Source organism: Medicago truncatula, chromosome 1, assembly GCF_003473485.1.
Source record: "Medicago truncatula cultivar Jemalong A17 chromosome 1, MtrunA17r5.0-ANR, whole genome shotgun sequence".
Taxonomy (NCBI): Eukaryota; Viridiplantae; Streptophyta; class Magnoliopsida; order Fabales; family Fabaceae; genus Medicago; species Medicago truncatula.
The window spans coordinates 20,579,179-20,596,206 of NC_053042.1; the positions used below are offsets into that span (position 1 = coordinate 20,579,179).

Here is a 17,028-nt window from a genome sequence, read left to right on the forward strand (position 1 = left end):
AAAGGTCGAAGATCGATGATTTACAATTTTTTTAAAGGATACATCAAATATGAATGCAAGACAACTAAAAGATTATGAATATTTGTGTGGCATGATTAGAGATAAATATGGACATAATTGATATTATTATGTATATTATAATGGATACGTGCATCATATTACACAACATGATTGTTGAAGATGAGTGTGCTACATATGGTGGCAATTTTGATTATTCTTATGATCATCTTGGCAATGACCCAATTGCACCATCAGATGATTCTAATATTGATTTTCGCGAGTTCCTACGTAGAAGATACCATGTTCAAGATAAGCAAATTCATCGACACCTTCAACAAGATTTGATAGAACATATATGGGAACGTTCTGGGCATGAGAATAACCGCAACTAAAAATTATTTTAAAATTTAGTATATTTTGAGGTAGTAGTTTATTTCAACGTTTAATAATTTAATTAATCTATTTTCTTATAACTTATTTGTGTCTAGTACATTATTTAATATATTTTCGTATAATTTTCATTTAATTTTATTTATTATTTAGATATTTTGATTCATTTTGAGTATATTGTGTGATACATTTTATATATTTTCATTACACATTTTATATATTAATGTAAAATATAATTTAAAGTATATTGTAGTTGTAAGATAAGTGTGACCTATTTTAGAGTTTTAGAGGAGTGGTATGGATATTTAGAAAATATAGTTGAGTGGTTTAAATAATTAAAAAGTGTAAAGTAATATAATATATTATGTGGATCCCATCTATACCACCCATTTGAGTTGCATGGATGTGGATGCTCTACGGTTTGCCGTTCCCATGTAAGAATTTAAGCACAATAATTAAAATAAACTAAAACACATCTAAAAGGGAAAGAAACAGTACATACCTATGTTGATGCTACATGCACAAGTGGGTAGCTATAAAGCCTAATAATTTAGTGCATGCCCTCGCAAACAGAATGAAACAGATGTTTGTTCAATGTGGAGGACCACAAGTCACACAAGTCCTTTATTCTCGTGCGGTCTGTGCAGCTAAAGTTGTTGTTTGATCTTTTCTTTCTTTTTTTCAATCATAACTCTTTTCAAATTTCAAAAAAAAGGCCTGAGATCACAATTGTTAAGGGGAGATTCAGAACGGTTTAGATTGTTCTGCCAGTTTTCACACAGTTTAATCTCAACCACTAGTATTTTTAATCGGACGGCTTACATGCCTTACAACATCTGCTGTTACAGCGGGAAATCTCCTTCCCAGGGTGTGAGTGTAGCTTTCTTTATTAAGAAAAAGTTGAGATGAATTGGATTTTGTAAGCAGATTTTAAAACTCGTAAAATGCTTACGTTTAAGAGGTTATCAAACCAACAACAAAAGGTAAACACACATTTTTGTCGGGGTATGAATTAATTTTGTAACAATTAAATCAACCTTCATTGATTTATTGTAGCTTTTCATGTCAACAAATTAATCAAAATATTATTTTCGTAATAATAAAGAAAACTCACATATGTACTAGACGTGTGTTATACCCTCAATAAAAAGAGGTTGAAGAAGAATGTAACATTTTTGTGATAATAATATAAGCAAATTAAAGGAAAACCACAGATGATTAAGAAAATAATTAAGTGACACTTTGTGGTTGTTAAAGTGTGACATTGATTTTAAATTAATTTTTTAGTTATTGAAGTTGTGTGTTGTGGTTGTGTTCAAAAGAGAGTATTGTTAGCACTACTCTTAGATAATTTATTTGAAAACATAATGTTATTTCCACAGCAACAATTATTATGATTAAATTCCAATTTCTTATCCATAATATTGGCAAGCGGATAAAGCAAGAACAATAATTTTACATATTTCTTCTTTTATTGGCAACAATAAAAATTTCAAACCCAAACGAATAATGGTAACCTTCACTCTTTGAAACAGTTGCAAGCAACGACAAACAATATCATCAAATCAAGAACAACATTCTACCAAACACCAATCGTCTTCATATTTTTCTTCTTTAACTTGTTCTATAATCAACCGAAACCCAACTGTTTCATCTATGGTGGATGAATGATTGACATAATAATCATTGTCAACGCTTACATTTTCCACCTCATCATCATCATCATCATCCATGTAGAAATCAGAAAGATTGTTTAAAGTTTCGGTCGCGGACAACCCAATAAGATTCGAATTAGGTTGATCCATGACCCTAAAATGCTTGTGATTACCTTTGGATTTGTTCTTTGACTTGGAGACCGGATGGAGGCGACATCCGAAGCACTGTGGTGTGCCGCATTTGCCGGTGAATTTGGAATGATTGGTGGGCTTGGAGGGGACTTTTGTGAAGAGTCCAGCAGTTGGAGGGGAATCGAACCGGGTGATGAATCGTGTACCGGGTGTCGGGTTAGGAAGAATCCGATATGTCCTCACCATACCATGTTGCTTACCCTCTCTCTTCATTTTTGTTGAATTGGATTGTGGGCTAAAGAGATTGATGAGAAATAGATGAATGGATTTGTGATTATATATTAATAACTATGAGGTTGGTGCTTATATTAATAACTATGTGATTATATATATTAATAGTTATGCGTGATGACCAAGTGTTAACAAATAATGGACCAGGCAAAACAATTGTTATTATAAAGAATTAAAATTAAAATTAAAATATTAGAATTTATTTGAGTTTGACAACTCATTTAGATTAAATAAATGTGGACAAACAATAAAGCAATTATATTAAATAAGTTGAATGATTCATGAATAATTTCATGTCCTTCAAAAAAAAAAATTAATTAATTTCATGACAGTTTTTTTCTCTTGCATGTAAAGCAATAATATATGCATATGTCCAAAAGACACTCATAGTAAAACTGAGCACATCATCACCAAACATATATAACCGATTTTTTAACATGGGCTTCTTTACTTTTTTTTTCTTTCTTTCTTTTCTTGGATAGGATTAATATGTTACATATTTATTTTGATTGTGCTAGAAAATTTAATAGTGCTAAGCTAACATAGTTTCAATAAAAAAAAGTTAGTGACACCGAATCGCATTTTGTCATTAAAAAAAAAGTGACATCAAATCGCACAAATAATAAAATAGTAAGTAAATCGTCTCGATAAAGATTGTTGTTTCTACTCACCAATTAAACTATGCTTAATTAAAAAGATTAAATTATGGAAATATCAAGAGTTCGGTTGCAATTGAAATCTAAATAAGACTTGGATAAGAATGATTTCACGGCACTTCAACAAAATAAATCAAGACCAATTTCTTGGTTGAATGTCCTATTTATCTAATATAGAACCCTAATGTCTTAGGTAAAATCATATTATCAAAAATGATATCGGCTATTAAACTATCCGCCACACTTTCCTATATCCTATGACTAGGTGACTTGATTGGAAAACATTATTATTGTTTTTAGATAAATAAGAATTTTATTAATAGAAATCTAGTTTCAAAGTGAGAAAACTCTAACTGCCCTCTATAAAGGGTTACGGAGGACTAACCCTACTAAAACATTAATCTTTTTCCCAAATTATTAGCAACATGCTCTAATCCTCTAAATAAATCCGACAATTAGGATGGCAATTGGACCCATGCTCAATGAATACCCGTATAAAATATTCATAATGGGTAGGGTAAAACTCCGCTATCATGGGTCTGGGGACGGGTTCGGGTATTACCCACAAATTTAAATGGGTATGGACACGGGTAAGAGTACTATACTGCTCAGCCCGCAACCCCGCATATACATATTTATTTAATATCATAAGTAATTTTATTTTATTTAGCGTATAATTAAATAATTTATTTAGCTAAGCCTAAACTAAAACCTAAACCAAAAAACTGCTTAATACAATAACAACTTCATCCTGCTGGTGTACAATTTTTTAGAGATATTTTGGATGTTTTTAATTTGACTAAATACTACGATTTGTATTATTTTATGAGTTAATTTTAAAAGATTTAGATCATAGTTTTATTTCAATTGTGATGTTTTTATTGTCTTTTCATAGTCAAAGTGCGGGTAATGGGTGCGGGTATGAACACTTAGATACCCATAGGGTATGGGGAAGGGCACTAAAGTTGTTGCCCACGAGGGTACGGGCACAGGTACGAGTAATTTTTACAAATGCGGATATGGGGATGGGCATTGTAGTACCCTACCCATTGGGCACCCATTGTCATCCCTACCGCCAATTATGAAAGACTACAAAACACTAAGTCCTTTGTTATAGATTTTTTTATGAAAAAATTCGCTTGTTATAGTTTTTTTAACCCCCTCTTCCATTTAAAAAAAGTTACAAGTAACCTTCAACGTGGATTCTTCTCTTTCAACTGATTTTTTTATACAATCTTAGACCATCTATAATGGAAGGTCCTTCCTCTATTTAGCACGATGCTAAATAGACAACCCCGTTGTGACATCAATGAATATGGTGTTTATAAAGATGGATGAGTGCTTTTATAGACACCTTGTCTCTCCTTTACTCATAGATCTTACATGTATAATTAATTCTATTTTTTCTCTATTCAATTGTTGTATTATTTTAATATTAAAAAATAATAATTGCAAGAATAATATTTAATCGATCAACATGAATCTTCAACAAAAACTATATTTTACACAAATAATTTACCCATTTGTAAAGAAAAAAAGCAAAACAAACATACGATGATTGGATTTACTACAAATAATAGTTTAATTTGAATTTACTCGAATTTAGCATAGGGTGATTAAAAAAAATTCTTGCTTTTTGTTTTATAATTTATAATTAGATTACTTCAGTATTTTAAAATTTAATAATATAAAGTTATTATTGGGACCCAATTAATAATTATTTTAGGATGCTAAGTTGAAGAGATTAAGTGTTTATTCAATATTAATTATAACACTAAGAGTAAATTACGCTCCCCTCCCCTTAAAGATGCTTAAATTACATTCTCCTCCCCTCTTATGTTAAAATATACACTTTTCTCCCCTCTTATTCAAAACATATTAGAAAATATTTCACTCTCCTCCCCTAAGAGAAGCCTGAATTACATTCTCCTCCCCTCTTATGTTAAAATCTACATTTTACTCCCTCAATACTTTTTATTTTATTTCTAATAGTCTAGCAAAAAATAATAATCTAATACACTTCGAAAAAAATAGTATTGCGTATCTATTTTAATATAATCAAAATTTGAATACATATTTTTCGCTATTTTTTATTCACAATTTCATTAACATATAGTTTTAAACCATATTATATAATAAGAAACGACCCAAAATAAAATTTAAATATCCGAAAATTATCAAAGACAACAAAGAATGGTTATTTAAAAGTTAATTTTATACTCTAAATTATAAAATTAATAGAAAAATATTAAATTTAATTATCATTGACATTTAAATTATAAAGAAATGAATTTATTTTTCTTAAATGGTGGTTCAAAATTAGTATATATCATCAAAATATATATTTATGTTAAAATAGATTAAAATGTAGTGCATATTTAATTATTAAGGGAGTGGGTTGTAATTCAAACATCTTATAGGAAACAGAGTATAAATGTTATTTTTCAACGGAATGGAGTGTGTATTTTAACAATAAGAGAGAAGAGAAGTGTAATTTAAGTATCTTTTAAGGGATGTATTGTAATTTACTCTAGGGTCTTGTTAACTGGTGCCCCGGGCACTGGTTAAGAAACTAAAAGTAGAAAGAAAATACTCCCTCCGGTCCTTATTATAAGAAACTTTTGACTTTTTATATTCATTGAGTAATTAATATATCTTGTTGTAAATATAGACTAGATACATCACTTACACAATGAATCTAAAAATTCAATTGTTTCTTATAATAAGGACCGGATGAAGTATATAATATGCATTGAAAAGTACAATTTTTTAACTTTTAAAATATAGAATACACAATTTTCAAAGAATTATTTTCTTTTATGATTCCTTAACCGGTATCCCAGGACACAGGTTAGCATTTCCCATTATTCCAGAACTAATAACGTGTAGTCGACACCTGCTGCATCGTATCAAACAACCACCTATTAAGGTGGGTATATCCAATCCATAGTCGTTACCCTTATCTAATCTAATTCCATAATCTTGCTTTCTTCTCCAATCATTCATTCTCAATGGAAACCATTTCTCTCTCTTCTCATAATAATATTCTTCTTCTCAAACACTCTCACTCCTCATCTTCATCTTCATCTCCACAACAAAAACCCCATCATTCTCGTAACCTCGTCACTACGAAAAAACCTATTTTTCAGCAACCCAATTCATTACTCATTCACAATGATAAACACAAACACTCTTCTTCTTCTTCTTCTTTACCTTCATTGATGTTACACTACACACAAAATGGTTACTTTCATAAATCACAAACCACATGGGAACAACTCCTAAACAGTTCCTTTCACCCTTCTCTTCATTTCATTTCTAAATTATTCAAATCATATGCAGAACAACACAAATTTGATCATATCATCAACATTCTTCATTCACTAAATTCAAGAAATCTGACCCTTTTGCCTCAGTTTTACTCATTGGCAATCTCTTGTTTTGGAAATGCAGGAAACTTAAAATTGATGGAAGAAACAATCAATGAAATGGTTTCAAAGGGTTTTCGAATTGATTCAAAATTAGGTAATGAAATTCTTTTGTATTATAGTGTTTTTGGTAGTTTGAATGAAATGGAGAATGCTTATGGAAGGTTTAAGAGATCTAGGTTTTTGATTGAGGAAAATGTGATTAGGGCTATGGCTTATGGCTATACAAAGAAGAGAAAATTCTATGAATTGGGTGAGTTTGTTAGAGATGTTGGTTTAGGTAGGAGAAATGTAGGGAATGTTTTGTGGAATCTTTTGTTGCTTTCTTATGCTGCTAATTTTAAGATGAAGAGCTTGCAGAGAGAGTTTGTTAGGATGGTTGAATCAGGTTTTCGTCCGGATGTTACGACGTTTAATATTAGGGCTATGGCGTTTTCGAGGATGGCGCTGTTTTGGGATCTTCATCTTAGTATTGAACATATGAGGAGTGAAAATGTTGTTCCTGATTTGGTTACTTATGGTTGTGTTGTGGAGGCTTACTTGGATAGAAAGCTTGGAAGGAATTTGGAGTTTGTTTTGAATAAAATGGATGTGGATGATTGTCCGAGATTGTTTACAGATCCGTTTGTGTTTGAGGTTTTAGGTAAAGGTGACTTTCATTTGAGTTCGGAGGCGTTTTTGGAATACAAGACACAACAACAGAAATGGAGTTATAGGATTTTGATACAGAAATATCTTAAAAAACATTATAGGAGGAACCAGATATTTTGGAACTACTAACTAACTTGACAGATGATTTTGGTCATTTCCTTTTCTTGATGAAATTTGTCATGCTTCATGACCTTGATTTGATACACACGTTCAGTATTATGTAGTTAATTTGAAACAAAGTTGTACTTATGGTGGATTCCTATGAAGATGGAGGCATATTTGTAGATAAATCAAACATCAGATACATCCAATCAGGAAGAATACTTGGTGAAACTGAAAACTGGTATGGTTCATTGTTTGACAGTTTGCACTTGAAAATTAAGAGAATTTGTATTCATTTATTTCGTACAACATTCCAACTCTTGGCAAATAGGAGGATCTTCAATGAAAATTCATTCTCTAATCTCTAGAATACGTTTGTAATCTGAACAAGTTTTATCAAATGGTTTCAGAGCCCCTTCTAGGAGCTGTGAGTATTTGATGTAACTGTTTGATGGTTACAACAAGCACGGAGTCAAGATTGGAGTCTATGGAGCACATTCATGAAGCTTGGGCCAGAGAAAGAGAGGCCAGACAAGAGAAGGAGAATTAGTTACCACGGGGGAATTAATGATGCACTGATCAAAAGTTTGAAACAAACAGTTTCTCTAACAGCTTTTATTGAGTAGTTCAAGAGGTATGCAGAAGGTTATGGTTTGTGTAAATCTACTATTGTCTATGGGAATGTCCAGAAGTAGAGTGGGGGATAGAAAAGGCTTGTTGAGGTTGGAATACGCTATAAATCAGAAAAACTAAATGTTTTAGATGTGAGCCTGATCATGTATGTAAAAATCAAACAATATTAGGTGATGTTATAGCAGGTTGTTTACCAAGTTTGTTCAGTGCTTGCTACACATTGACCCTTGAAATCATTGTTGGATCTCTCTGTAAGCATCCTTTTCTGGTATGACAAATTATGAAGGAATGATTGAAAAGTGAGTCAATTTTGAAGTCTAGTAAAAGACTTGGTCGCACCGGAATAGCCTTAGATATATTTGAAGGTGGGTCCTCAATCAAGGAGAATGAATGTTTCGTGGATCTAGGGCTGATTCCTGAAGAACAAAGTATCTGTGATCCTACCCTGATCGACATGTGTGCTGAATTGTATGTGCTAGACGAGAATGGAAAGAAAGATATGAACATCATCTATAATTTAACCATAAAAAATTTGGATTAAATCTTAATTTTGTCCTTTTGTATTTACGATTTTGATTCAGCATTCGATGATCTTCTAATATGGCTTAGCCAACTAGAATTTGGTTAATGCCGAATTTACACAAATGCTGAACCAAGATCATAGAATGTCACTCAGGTAAACATTATGGCATAGATGCCTTGGGACATTGGTGACTTACATAATCTTAAAGCAAGTCTTTCTCCAACACTGAAGGTTGAGTGAACTCCGTCTTTGTTTCTCTGACACTGAAGGTTGAGTGAACTGCTACGATATTTCCGGTCTGAAGATAAACATACTCGAAGTAGATATTAGCTTTATACAATAATTTTAGGACCTTTTTATTTTACAATGAACACATCTGCGACAAGAAAGATTGTATAAGTCAGATAATATAATTGACTCTAATTATATTTTAGTGATTATCCCCTTTATTTCACATGTTTTGGAGTTACTGTTTTTAGCTCAATGTTCATTGTTTTATTGAGAAACCATCCTAATGTAGTAGCTCTCGTTTAACCTTTGAAATATACTCTGCAACTTTTTTCCCATTTTTTTTTTTTTTTTTTTTTTTTTTTTTCTACACAAGGTAACAATACAAATACAAACAGTTGAAAACCGCAGTTGAACTATCTTTGACTACATAAACCCATTGCCTTGAAAGGCCAATAAAAAAGTTTGCCAAATTAATGTTGGAATTCTACAACAGAAAAAACTATAAAGAAAACTCCAGCAGGCCTAAAAGCAGCTTCCTTATTAAGACTCAAATTTCATCCTCTTCAAAGGGATCTCGTTCAGGGAAGTCACCAACCTGGAAAGAATTTATAAAGATAAAAAAAAATCAGTGTTTTTAGACAAATATTATTAGTCATATGAAATCAAATATACTTTTTGCCACCATCTGCTGTCACTGTGTTGGAATTTTTCCATTTACATGTTTAGAAAAATTCTTCAAATTATTTTCAGGTTATAATACTTTAAAAATAAAAAATATATTAATCATACGTATTCTTTTATTGTTCTCTACATAATCACTCTAAAATAAGGTGGAAGACTTCTCTTCTGTTCCCTCTCACCAAAGCCCTTTCCTCCAAGCTCCCCAATGGAGCCTTAGTGTGTGCAGTTAGCATGAAGAAGGCAGTACAGCACAATACTAGATTTGGGATAAGAGTAGGCTTTTGGATTTATAAGTTATTTTTGCTCTTGGTCATTTTGTTTTATTTTTATGTTAAGCAAGATTCCTTGTCATCGTATTTTTCGTTTTATATTTATCAGGCAAAAAAAACATGAATGAAAAATATTCTGATACTAAAGGACTACAACATGATTTCCAACAAACCTTCACTTTCTCCGGCCTAACTATTCCCCCGTGAGATGGAGGGCATTGGAAGTAACGTACTCCTTTAACCCTGTAACATAACCAAGGGAAATTCTGAGATAAATGTAGGCATAATTGCTGTTTTTGAATGCAAAACAGAACACAGTAGCTAAAAGCAGGAATTAGCATGATGAGTTGGTCATGAGTTGATTGATTTGCATAAAAAAGATGGTAATTTTACTTACATGCCATCATGTTTGCCCAAGGGTTCATCATATTGAACTCCAACCCAGAAACCAGGACCCAGTGGTTCTGCCTGACCAACAAATTTTACAACACCTCTTTTTGCCCCAGGTTCAACTTCACATCTGGATCCTACCTTAAATGTTTTGGAAATTGGAGTAACAACAAAGAGATTCAACTCAGAAACACCAGACGAATTGATCGACATTACAATAACAGGAAAAACAAAATATGCTATATATCCCTTTTACAGCAAAGCAAAACTGCAAAAACATATGAACCATAACTAAAAGAACCAAAGAAAACTACACATGATTGAAGGATCCAAAAATTAAGTCCAATTCATGATGCAGTTTCAATAGAAACCAAACTAATCAAATACTCGTTTCATTCATTCTTCAAGGGAATAGGCATAAATGAAAAAGTCATCGTGGAAAAGAAATGGTGCTACAGTGATGTACCGTAATTATATTCTGTTGTCTGAAAATCCTTAATTATATTTCATCAAAACCAGCTCTTTTGTTGTACTAAATCACAAGTTTTCGCTAAATTCATCAAGCAAAAGTTAAACAAATTATCACAGTTTGATGATTTCAAGGACATTCAGGTTGTCTTGTGCTTTATTCCAACTGTCTCGCCAAGCTATCTTCCCTACAGTGCTCAGCTTGCTTATTGCATCTAATTCATGGTTACTCTTTCCTGCTATGGTTTTTAAATCCCATATTATATGAAGGCTTTTTGAAGTTTATTTGTTGTTAAATATATAAAGCAGTTCTGAGATTCCACCTAATAAATACTTTACGCTTCCCACCTGCTATGCCAGCTCAGCATCCTTCTTCTTAAATATCTTCATGTGGTGCACTCTCCACAAATTAGGCCTATTACCTCCATCTGGATTCAGCTGGCCCACAACTTCATTCAAATTTCTATCCAAATCTCCTATCAATCTAACCTCGCATTTCGAATTGTATCTTTATTCAATTTTCCTCCTTATCAACCTAAACCTTATAACTTTGAAAACTATACTAAAATAACCTATACAACAATTATGCTCCTAGTAGAAAATAAAACATAAAAATGATAATCAACAAACCTTGATATTAGCACAGATGTCTTCCATGTCGGTGTCTGGTGTCTGCACGAGAAATGCCAAATCAGTGAAAGTGTCCATTACCCAAAAGCAAGGACATGAGCATATGGCTTAAAGCTTATAGCTAATAAACTCGCATGACTAAAAAAAACCGTTAGGAAACTATCATTTTCACACTAGCTTATAGCGTTTTTTGATAAGCTAATTCAAGTAGCTTATAGCTTATCACCTTTTATCTCGATTTTACTCCTGCAATCTTAATTGAATAAAAGGGCAACCCGGTGCACTAAAGCTCCCGCATATGCGGGGTCTGGGAAGGGGTCCCACCATTATTGGTGTATTGTACGCAGCCTTACCTTGTTTTTTACACGAGAGGCTGTTTCCAGGACTTGAACCCGTGACCTTCCAGTCACATGACAACAACTTTACCAGTTGCACCAAGGTTACCCCTCTGCAATCTTAATTGAATACACCTTTTTTTTACATCATTTTATATTTACAAGCTACTTCAACCGCTAAATAACAAACACTACAAATTCAATCAGTTAGATTATCCGCTATAAGTTATAAGCTAGTTTATTAGTCATTTGCTAAAAGCTCATCTGTTAAACTAGCTTATCATCTATCCGCTCTTTTTTACCAAACAAAGCCTGACTTTGCGCCGGGATAAGTCAATGAAATGCTTACCTTTGCCTCAACAGTCGATGGAGCATGCGAAGTCAATTTCTCCCTATATTTTCTGAAAGTGTCTGCTATAGCATAACGAACAAAATATATAATAAGCTACAAGAACCAGTTTTCACAAATAAAAAAAAATTGAGTTGAATGAGGTGATAGAGGGACATGCCTCCTCGCTTATTATAAGCTTCTTCAGAAATTTCGTATTTCTCCACCAAAGAAGTATCTTCCAACCATCCACCCGATGTAACAGAGGCTGGATCAAGATCAACGACGTGCAAACGAAACCTGCCACAGTTCACATGGAAAAAAAGTAAAAACACTAAACAATTGATGAGGAATAAAATAAAAAATAGAAAGAAAAAGAGTAACTAACTAACCCATCAAAAGGAGAATAGAATCCAAGGAGTTTGGAATGATCAGAGAGATCGGCGATTTTATTGCGAAGTTCGTCGTAGAGTTCGAGGTGCATTGAGTTGACAGAAGTACCACATTTTTTCCATAGCTTGTCTTTGACTGCTTCCACTGTGAGCTGTAGGGAGAAGCGAATGTCGGGGTTGAAAGATTTGAGATTAGAATGAGTAACGCGCAATAGTACGGACTCGTCCCCTTCGATTTTCTGTAAGCTCGATGTCATTTACTAATTTGATTCACTCACTATCCAGGTCCCTAGGTCAACAACAGGTGCAAACTAGTTTTAATTAATAATTATTATTATATAACTTCAATCAAAATGGGTTATCAAATCAAAAGCAGTATAACATTCAAGAACAAACTAAAAGAGTAGGCAATGTTTTAGTTAAAATTAAACTTAATCCCTCTTGACAAAAAGGATATGAATAACAAAATCATCAAATTTAAGCATTTGTAACATAAGAATTAGAGATGGTATGCACCCCCTCCTAAGCCCAACGTTACAACAGGTTTACAAATTAACACCAAGGTTGCTTCTACGACTACCAAACAATAATAACAGAAACAGAACACCCCCAATAAATAACAACCAACACAGCCACCTAACACCAAGGTTACTCTAGACATAGCCGGAAAAAATTTCTTCATCCTAATTCAATTATACAACAAACAAAATATTAGATTACTATAGTATCTTTTTTATGACAGCAAAATATTATTAATAATACATCACCAGTACAAGAAGTACTGATGATGTGTTGCACAAACCAAAAAACAAGCATCCAAACAGCTATGAGGCAATCAAACAGAATAAAAACAACACAGGAACAGAAGGAACCAACAGCCGAGCCACCCCTCAATTTCAACTTCAAACAATTTTAGACACACTCCCTCATTTGATAGTATTTTTAAAGATAGTATTTCATTTGATAGGAACATATTTAACTTTTACTTTTAAGGTCAGGGTATAAGTTCCCTAAAAAAAAAAGGTCAGTCTATAAGTTTAGGATTTTACATATACCAAATATTTATTGAAAAAAAATTCATTTTCAATCTTTTAAAAAATAAATTAACACAAATTTTAATATATAACGTCTATTTTTGGTATACAAGGTACAAACATCTGCACATTATGTACATATAAACACTTGTCCTCGTGAGATTAACTCAGTTGACATGGACAATGCATAATAATATGCAGGGTTCGGGGTTTGAACCCCGACCACCATCCAAAAAAAAAATTGTACATATAAACACTTATTTAAAAAAAAAGTACATATATGGCCATCAACCGAGGTTGCTCGAAAGGGTATGATGAGCATATGGAATCTAGCCGATGTCATGAGGTAAATTTTATTTGTCTAGTTTTTCACTTTTATGCAATACACTTTATAAATGCCATTGCACGTCATTCTATTTTCTTTCTCTGAGTCTATCTGAAGTGTTAATTTCTTATGTATTGCAGATCAGCAAAGATGAGATCACTCATTTGATTGATGCTGGTGATACTTGTGATGGTGATGATGTAATAAAAAGGCTTTTTCACCCTACTCTCAAGCTTCTAATTGTTACCAATGGATCGGAGGGTTAAGGTGAGTAAATGGATTGTCGTTCGAACCATTGTTCCTACGTATATTATAAATTGTCTTTACTAACTGATAGAAAATGACTTTCTATCTTTAAAAATTTGATTTAGACATTCATTGACACATAAAATGAATTCATTGATATCAATGTTTTAAATAATTTTTTCAGCGTATGATTGGTTTTAGAATTCAAAGTGGTAATTCATCCATCAAATAGATAGAATTTAACAAAATTGCAAAAAACAAAAACAAAAATTCAAAAAACTATCATCAAATTGAATAAACAATGGCTTCGCAATTGCATAAATTTTTAAGTCTTGGTGCTCTTCTTTAACTAAATTATCATTCTCTGGTGCTAATAACAGTCATAATCACCAACAGTATCATATCATATGTTATTAAAAGTTTGTTTTGTTCGAATGTAAATGGTATTCCTAACCCTAAGAAAAAAACTTCCTAAAAACTTGAACAATCTGATGAGAATTGGGATTGTTCTGAGGATACAAAAGTAAAAATAAATCTCTCGCAATCGTGCACAAAAGACATAATACAGGTATGGCATACAATATGTAGAAGAAAACTCTAACAACTAAGTGTTTGTTTAGATTAAGGTAGAGTACAATAGCACCTTAACTATAACCCACAACGTATTAATGTGTGTGTAGATTGAGGTCAAAGACCCCTCAACTTATGCTTACCCAGCAAAATTGGACTGAACCCTTCTTTAGTTAACTTGGGGTTACTTAAAAACACATTATTTCTAACAAATTTATAATCAACATTGCAGTCTAACTAACTATAATCAACATTAACAAACATATTTCTAACAAATTTCATCATTAACAATTCAAAAAACAAAAACAAAAATTCATTGAGACATTTTATCAAACACCTAGAGTTCAAATTTCAATCAACTTAAAATCAAACAATTTCAAATACCTAAAACTACCACATTTCACTCTAAACAACATCTAAAATACATTGTCTAACTTAATTCATCAGTAACAATCATCAAAACTAACATGCAAGACAAATTTATAAAAACCTAGAAATGTTAAATTTCTTACAAAATTCTAAAATTTCAACCAAAAAAAATGGAATGGAGTAGGATGATCATCACTTACTTGATATTGTGAGAGAAAATGACTTTGAATGCCGCAAGAATGATGAAAATCTCACCTGGAAGAGAAAATTTCGTGTTTTGAGAAGTTGGAAAAATGAAGGTTTGTGTTTTTGTTTTGCTGATATAACACTTAAGTCATGTAGCGTGACTTGAGGAAACCGTGTGGTATTGTTGATCTTTTTACATTTTAACTTTATTGTTGGGACTTAAGATCCATTATTTGTTCTTACTTAAGATCACTGTTTTCGAAAAGGGTTTCTCTTATTAATGTTGTATTGAAGGATCATTTTTAAAATTGAAGACTCTATCTTGGAAATGATTGACAATTGTGTTTAGACACAAATTATTATTTTTTATTTTTTAATGGATTTAGACACAAATTACTAATGTGAAATACCAATAATAGTACCACCAAAGTAATTGTTAATGATGTGAATCAATTTTTTTGAAGAGTAATTGTTTGCAATTTGTTTAGTAAGTTTTTCTGATGTAGTACTTTTCTTTTTATGGACACGGGTAGCCTTGGTTGCTTTTTTATTTTTCTTATTATTTAGCAATGAAATAGTGATTTTCTTGGCCTTTTGAAGATCATGGAAAACTTTGAGGTTAAAGAGTGAATTATAAGAAGAACTAGGGGAAATGAGATCTCTTGAGAGAGTTTTTTTTTTTTTTTATCTGTGATCAGTGCTAAGACATATGGCTATTTAGATTGTGATAAATTAGAAGAATTAACGGATTAATTAGAGAATATGTGGTGAAGGAAGAGATAAGGAAGGATATTTATATATATTATCATAATTATGAATTTAAGTTCTTCTAAAAAAATTATAAATTGAATTTAAAAAATTTGCACCCTAACCAATCTCTTAGGTCTTGGCTATGCCATTGCTCAAGGAGAAGCAAGCCCACTTTAGTACCTTGAATGATATAGAATAGAATGCAAGAACAGGGGAAGGCTCATTAAATTTATAATGTGCAGGTATATTTAGTTCACGATTATGAGTCAAACATGATCATTTCTAATTGACTTAACTTTTATGTGGAAAATTCTATCTATTTGATGGATGAATTACCACTTTGAATTCTAAAACCAACTCATACGCTGAAAAAATTATTTAAAACATTGAAATCAATGAATTCATTTTATGTGTCAATGAATGTCTAAATCAAGTTTTTAATCAAATTTTTTAAAGATAGAAAGTCATTTTCTATCGGTTAGTAAAGACAATTTATAATATACGTAGGAGCTATGGTTCGAACGACCCTCCATTTACTCACCTTAAGTGACATCATCTATTTCTACAGCCATAGAGTTTTGAAGGTTAATTTTGGGATCTTCTCTAAATTCGAAGACTAGTTTGTCAATATTCTTCCCAACCATAAGATGAGTTTGCTACTTAGGAATTAGTATTCCACAAGAATTTTTTTGAATAACACAATAATGGGTGGTTGTTCTTCAAGCATTGACGGGTTAGAACCCTTAGAAAGTTATTTTACTTTTAATTACATGCGGATTGGTTCTTCAAGCATTAACGTATTGAAATCTTAAGAGTTAAAATGGAAGAAGATAACACAATAATTATGAGTTTAAAATAACAAGATCAAAACATATGCGCGGCTGCTGGCATAATCAAAAGGAAATCCAACTCAACATATTGATCTGTTCTAGCCTGAATGTTGCAGTACAGGACTTCACAAATTAGTGCCATCAAAACCAAGTCAGAAGGTTAATCACTCATTCTTTGTCAACATATATTACATTTTATAACAGCTGATGTTCCTATTGCATCTAATATTGCAGGCTCTGTTGTCAAAGCGGAAACACAGCGCGACGCGGCCACCCCAAAAATTAACGTGGCGCGGTATGCGGACGCGACGCATGCGCTATTACATGACGCAGACACTAATATATTTAATACTAAAATACTATAATGTTGAAAACGAAATACTAAAACAACTTAAATATTACTCAATTCATAATTTGAAATAAACCATGTCTTAGGTAAAAGATAAGAACATACTTGCAAGAAATACTAATAAAATTCAAGGTAGCAAACACTTTAAGCCTCTAAAGCTTAAAGTAACAAACGCAATAAACAT

General features: G+C 32.1%; 3 protein-coding genes across 7 annotated transcripts; 1 reads left to right on the plus strand and 2 right to left on the minus strand.

Moving 5' to 3' along the window:
* Positions 1-1,762: 1,762 nt before the first annotated feature.
* Positions 1,763-2,534, minus strand: LOC25483297 (uncharacterized). The gene has a single exon (XM_013611971.3). The coding sequence runs from the start codon at positions 2,448-2,450 to the stop codon at positions 1,956-1,958; it is 495 nt and encodes a 164-aa protein (XP_013467425.1). The 5' UTR covers positions 2,451-2,534; the 3' UTR covers positions 1,763-1,955.
* Positions 2,535-6,054: 3,520 nt separating this feature from the next.
* On the plus strand, positions 6,055-8,915 carry LOC25483299 (pentatricopeptide repeat-containing protein At3g42630). Its single transcript, XM_013611973.3, has 2 exons — positions 6,055-7,546; positions 7,716-8,915. Exon 1 carries the CDS (start codon positions 6,136-6,138, stop codon positions 7,330-7,332), a length of 1,197 nt encoding a protein of 398 aa, XP_013467427.1. The 5' UTR covers positions 6,055-6,135; the 3' UTR covers positions 7,333-7,546; positions 7,716-8,915.
* Positions 8,916-9,027: 112 nt separating this feature from the next.
* LOC25483301 (tubulin-folding cofactor B) lies at positions 9,028-15,229 on the minus strand. 5 transcript variants are annotated; one of them, XM_013611976.3, is made up of 8 exons: positions 14,930-15,229; positions 12,186-12,474; positions 11,975-12,093; positions 11,815-11,876; positions 11,131-11,172; positions 10,040-10,173; positions 9,816-9,885; positions 9,028-9,287 (listed from the first exon to the last, which is right to left on the minus strand). In XM_013611976.3, exons 2-8 carry the CDS (start codon positions 12,440-12,442, stop codon positions 9,240-9,242), a joined length of 732 nt encoding a protein of 243 aa, XP_013467430.1. In that variant the 5' UTR covers positions 12,443-12,474; positions 14,930-15,229; the 3' UTR covers positions 9,028-9,239. The 5 variants fall into 5 exon arrangements, with proteins under 5 accessions (XP_013467430.1, XP_024631914.1, XP_024631919.1 ...); XM_024776146.2 differs by having other exon boundaries at positions 11,815-11,879; XM_024776151.2 differs by having other exon boundaries at positions 11,815-11,879; positions 12,186-12,496; positions 14,930-15,209.
* Between the last annotated feature and the right edge of the window lie 1,799 nt (positions 15,230-17,028).